The sequence below is a fragment of the Equus asinus genome, chromosome 21 (genome assembly GCF_041296235.1).
Source record: "Equus asinus isolate D_3611 breed Donkey chromosome 21, EquAss-T2T_v2, whole genome shotgun sequence".
Lineage (NCBI taxonomy): Eukaryota > Metazoa > Chordata > Mammalia > Perissodactyla > Equidae > Equus > Equus asinus.
In genome coordinates, this window is record NC_091810.1 from 31,485,536 (window position 1) to 31,491,535 (window position 6,000).

The following is a 6,000-nucleotide window of genomic DNA, read 5'->3' on the forward strand; positions in this document are numbered from 1 at the left end:
ATACGTTTTCTTATGACAGAAGGAGTGCTAAGCACGGGCTATGACTTTAAATATCCTGTTTACTAAACATTAAAGCCCCAAGAAATAGTGCAGGCAAGGGAAAATAGACCCACTCAGGAGAAGGGGAAGTCTAACACTCTTTTCAAACAGTTGAAGATTTTCCGTCGAACCGCTTCTGTTCCTTTATGCAAACAAAAATTGGCCATATGCAAAACAGTTTTGCCTGCTCGGGTAGAATTATTTAATTTGTCTTTTAGGAAAAGCATGGGACACACTTGAAAGTTTGGAAAAATCTGTTTTCAATTCATTAATGTGGCCGTGTTTTTTTGGGCAAAGTCTCCACCTTTTATAACCAAATAAAAAGAACTGACTTATAAACAGAAAAAAAAATGGGCTCTATTCTCAAGTGCAAAATACAGAAGTGGAAGGAAACAAATGCCAATTTGGCCAAAGGATTAGGCCAAAATATTTTTTGGTAAATAAAATCTAGGGTATACATCAGAAGCGGAGCCCTCCAGAGCCGGCCAACTTGAGGGGACCTTGGCAAGAGGAATTGAACCAAAAGGTTATATGCCCTCAGGAAATTGTAAGGACATTTTACAAGCAGGTTCTTCACACTCTGATAGGAAACACCAGCTCCTATCCTCACAAGTCACCCTGCACCCAACCCGACTTAACCTCCCAACCAAAATCTCAACCTCGCCTCTACAAAGGACAGAATCTAGTGGCATCATTTTTAGATGCTCACTGCCTGAGGACATCTCTTGAGCCTGGAGCCTAAGGGATCACGGAGTATTTGCTTGGAATATTTTCTACTGAGAAGCTCTTCCTTGCCAGGGGCTGCTCTAGTAGCAGTCTTGGCATTGATAAAACTTGATGAGGCTTCATGCCCCCGATCTTTGACCACCAACATGCTCTCTTCAGAAATGCACAGGCAAAATAGAGTCTAGGTACTGTACTCACTCACTCCTGAATTTTTGTGGGTGGCTTGTGGCGACTTATGAAATATGGGTGAGTTGGCCATATGCTAGAAGCTGGCTCCAAGTGAATAAAATACACCCCGTCTGGCAAAGAGATGAGTACATACATCATAAAGGTATTATGGGATATGCTGCCTAAACTATAAATACTGAGTAATGGCCACAGCACCTGCAACAATATATGGCAATTAAAGTCGTCGTAAAAGTCATGGTGTGGTTCTTTACCACCATCTTACTGGGAAGAAAGGAAAGGAGGGTGAGAGGCAGTGATGGAGGGAGGGTGAGATGGGGGAGGAAGGAAGATTCCTGTTTACCTACATTCAGGTCTAGCTTTGGGCCTTTGTACAGTGTTTCTAAGAGAAATTAAAATGGCTTTCTTTAAAACATTTTTTCCCTTTTAGAGCAAATTTCCAGGTTCTCCCTTCTCTTAAAGATTAACAAGTATATGAATAATAAAAGAAAAACAGTTTTCTGGAAAACACTGTTAGAAGTAAACCAATGGGGCTCTAAGAACACTTAGAACAGCCTACCACACGACTCAGAGAGCAAGTTTCTCCTATGGGCTCACACAGTCTCAGTCGACTGAAGTCTGAAAACTAAAAGCAAGCATTCTTACTGGGAAGAAAAACAAATCCTTATGAAAATCTAACTTTAATCAATTGATAAGCCTATCAAGGAGGAGAAAGTTTGCTCCAATTCATGGTAGAATGTTACCTTCGACCATCGGCTATCTTTAGGATACTGATTTTATTGAATTAGGTGATCTATCATGGGAACATTTGCCACCCTTTACAAAACCTTCACAAGTTTCTGAGACTTTGCTAACTTAAAATAAAAAAAGAAAAGTTATAATTTTAACAAGAGAACTGCTACATCTTCTAACTAATTCCCTTTATGGAAACAAAAAATACAATAATTTATAACCCATCACAGCTGTTTGGCTTGAATTACCAATTACCTTCAATGCCTTAGAGATACTTTTCAGATTTTTGCAAGTGTGCATAGTAAATTTTTAAACCAATTTTCTTAAAGAGGATTGATAAGATTTATACCCTTTTAGGCAAATGATGACATAACTCATTTAACTTGAATATAAAAATCAAGGTTTTACATAACTGGAGGAAAAAGGAGACAGGGATTAAAAATAAAATACAATAAAAATATGATTATTTAAAAAATCATTTATATTAGGTTTCAAAATGTGCTTTTCGCTTGCATTTGAATCTGGGTGTGGCAGATTTGTGGGAATCCACATCAAACAAATAAGAAAGCCTTGTGACAAGAAGCCAGAAATTTGCACAGTCTCTCCTTGTCCCCAACTCTAATTGCTCCTGAAAGCTCCCTGCACTTGGGGAGGACTGGCGATTTTTCAGACAGTTGCAAGCTTTCCAGATAGGTGGCTAATTGTGTGGCTTCCCAGCACCTCTGCAGGCAAAGTAAATACAGGAGTTTAGAAAAGTGACAGCACTTTTTAAATAACCAGATTATGTAGAATCAATAGGAAATGCTCAGCAAGTTAATAAAGCAATTACTTAAGTAGAGTGAGTGCTGGTGCGGGGGAGGGGAGTTTGAGAGGTTAGCGATGTACATAACCCCTAATACAGATAAATAATTAAGAGTTGGCTCTGAAGTTATCACGCATCCCAGCTCACACGCCTGCCCTTCCCCAACACCCCCGTATGTGCCCCTGTTAATTTTCTTTCTTCTTCTTTAAACAGAGGAGTGCGCTTCTCTCATCCTCACCTGTCTGTTTTGCCAGTTTTGGGACTGTCTGCTGATGCTCCCGGATACGTGCGAAACGGTGTGTATCAACCTGTGCTGCCCCTCTCACAGGTATCACCATACCTCAGATGAAAGCCACTCTCGGAATGATTGTAACTGTAACTGTGATGTGGACTGCAGCCTTTTTGAATCTTGCCACGAGACCAGCGAGTGTCTGGAGCTGGCCATGGAGATTTCAGAAATCTGTTACCGCTAGTGCCACGAAGGAACCACGTGCTGGCAGACCCTTTGGCCGCACAGGGAAATTGCATTGCAATGAGACTGTGATTTCCATGTGCTGATCTGTAAGGACTGTACACATTTTTTGGATGCTATCAACCATTTTATTCTGCACCTGTCTAGGAAAGCTAGTATTGTCAACTCAACCGTCTTATTCCAAATTCCACAACCGCATGGCTCGCTGAAAAATAAGATCTTGATCACATGTGATGAACAAATCTTAAAAACCTCTTAAATGCCATAGGTACAAGATGTTTCTTGACTACAAATAGCATGCCAAACACTCTTGTTATTGCGCTCATTGACTTGCATCATGGATTCAACTTCATTCACAAATTCAGGACAAATTAGTGCATTCTTTTAGAATTGACACACATTAGCTTGTCTTTCTAATGGACTCATGCATAAACATTATGCATTGTTGGTTATTATTAATAATGTATTGTATAACATCATTTTGTAATTAAAAATTTATTTATACAGTCTCTTAAAATTCACTTATATGTACAGTTTAGGTAGAAAAGGGAATTAAATGAATTAGAAACCATGTTCCTGTAATTACAACAGATGTCTCTAAGACATCTCCCGTGAATTTTGAATATGATGTACTTCGAGAAAGTACTGTAATTCTAGATCATATTATTATACTTCTATGACTATGTCATAACAGGTTATGCATATTCTTAATTTGTTACAGAAAGGCTCTTCTTTATTCTAATGAGCATAAATGGGAATTATGTGCAAGTTTCAAGAAAATGACCCCAGATAATCAATTCTTCATTTTCCTCATTTCTGTTGGGTACAATAAGCAAGAGGACATTAAAACAGAATCAGTTCATTTTACTAAACTTTGTCATTTGTATAGGCACCCAAAAGAAATACATGTGCAGGGATGTATTCAGCACTGACTTTCCTAATACAGCATGTGCTTCAAAAAGCATAATTTTGTTTTCTTTTTCTGATAATTAAAGTAATTCATAATTATGTTAAGCACTTCTTCATACTTACAAAAACAGTTTTTTAAAGATTTGATTAAAAACTTGGAAAGTGATTTTCAACTCAAACAAATTATAACAAATAATTTGGGAGGAAAACACATGTAGGTTGAAGTTACTCTGGAATCTTCTCTACTTTTGGTAGGCATGACTTTACTCATTAATGTGTGCTTATATATTCCCATGGAGATATCTCAATATATTCATTGAATATAAAAAAGCAGAAGATATCAATATCAAAACAAAGGACATGAAAGTGAAGTAGAGACTAGAAGGAACTTTTTGCAATCTAGGCAAACGACGACAAATTCCAAAATATCTGTTTTTGCCTGACTTTAGTAATTTCAGGCAAAAACACTTGTTTTGTTTCTATAGCAAACTAGCACATTTTTCTGTGCTGCAATAAATTCCTCCAAACATTGAAAATTAGTAACCTTTAAAAAAATATTTTTAAACTGCCTCTAAAAATGTATCTAACTGCTCCTGTCTTGCTCCTGATAGCACAGTGCATCCGTGGTTAATGCCGGCTTCTTGTCTATCATTATTCACAAGCCACAGAGCATGAGAGTGTCCCACCCTCCTTTGGAAAGCAGTCTCTCTGCTTTTCAGAAGCTCAGACAGCTCTATACGCTACGCATGGAACTTGCAGATCATTAGGAGGGAAAAAAAGTAGAGTCTCAGAAAGGAAGGGAAACTAGGGCTGTTCTTATCCAATATTCTCGTTATTCACAAGAGAAAATAGAGGTCCCAGGAACTGACTTATCCAAGACTGTTTAGTGAGTTAATGGCAGTGTCGGGAACTCTGACTGGAGGTCTAACTTTCTAACTACAGGGCACTGCTCCATAGTTCTCCACTTCTTAGTCCAGCTGGGACACAGTGGTACGGCTGTTCCAATGGTTCAAATGTTAAATACCTCTAGCCTGGCTCATAAACAGTTGCTACCTTGAACCTCCTTAGTGCTTTCCCCATACTTCCAGAGATCCTGGCCCCTCTCTAAGCACCCACCCCACCTTCCCATGGTTCAGCCATGAAAAGAACCTGCAGAGAGTCTCTGGAATCCTGTCCCAATAATATGGTATCTGGTGTCATTGGTCAAGCCATGCCATACTGGTGTTCAATATTTTGACTATCATCCCCTTATTCTTTCTGGTCTATATACCCTTAAATTGTGCAAAGATTATACATTTCAAATGTGACTTGAATGCTTGTCAATTAGAGACGTAAAAATTGCCAGGTCCTATTTTATAAGGTGGTCAGAATACTACAAGGTCTTTCTGTGGCCTCTCTTTCCATGGTCTATTAACTTGTTCCCCACTTCCAGAATTCACCATGCTATCACAGAAAGGGTCGGTTATACAAAGTGTGAAATTTCTTTTCTTTATAACCAATAATAAAACATCATCCTTTTTGCAAACATGAATGGCTCTTTCAATTGAATTCTTACACAATAAAACACACGCAGCTGGGAAAATACAATTGCAGAGGTAAGACAGATGAAAAAGGAATGTGGTTATTGATTAAATATAAATATCAGAATCTGAGAAAGCTCAATTTTTTTCCGGCAATGATGAAGGCCTGTGATTACAAATAAAGATAATGTTATTCTTTAAGGTGAGCTTATTAGGGAACAGAGTATTCCTATTTAAGGAAGTAGACTAGACAAAAGAGATTTGAGAATATACAACCTTTGTAGGGAGTGGAGAACAGAGATTTTTTTTTCCCATAGCAATATAACCAGATAGTTACATTGTCTTTGCTTTGCTCAATGGATTTTTATAAAATCCTTGCTTCTCTAAAACACTACAAAATATGGAAAGAAATCAAGTTACATTTAACTTGCTAATGAAATTTTTCCACTACATAAGCTGATAGGCCTTCAAAATTAATTATCAATGCTGGACAAAGTTAATATAGTGAAAGTCGCTACAGTTTTTTCCAAGGGAGTAAGAAAACATATTCAGGCAGAGAAATTTTACAAATAGGAAACATCATGTGGTGGAAAATTAGCATTTTTTTCAAGGAT

The 6,000-nt window shown here is 37.8% G+C and overlaps 1 protein-coding gene across 2 annotated transcripts in view; it reads left to right on the forward strand.

The window, feature by feature from the left end:
• The window catches only part of MDFIC2 (MyoD family inhibitor domain containing 2), a 101,000-nt gene extending 95,612 nt beyond the window's left edge, over positions 1–5,388 (forward strand). Inside the window, exon 5 of one of the 2 annotated variants that reach the window (XM_070493093.1) lies at positions 2,699–5,388. In XM_070493093.1, the coding sequence (XP_070349194.1) occupies positions 2,699–2,958 (260 nt within the window). In that variant the 3' untranslated portion in view covers positions 2,959–5,388. The remainder of the gene's footprint in view (positions 1–2,698) is intronic. The other variant, XM_044754860.2, reaches the window with a different exon arrangement.
• Positions 5,389–6,000: the final 612 nt, after the last annotated feature.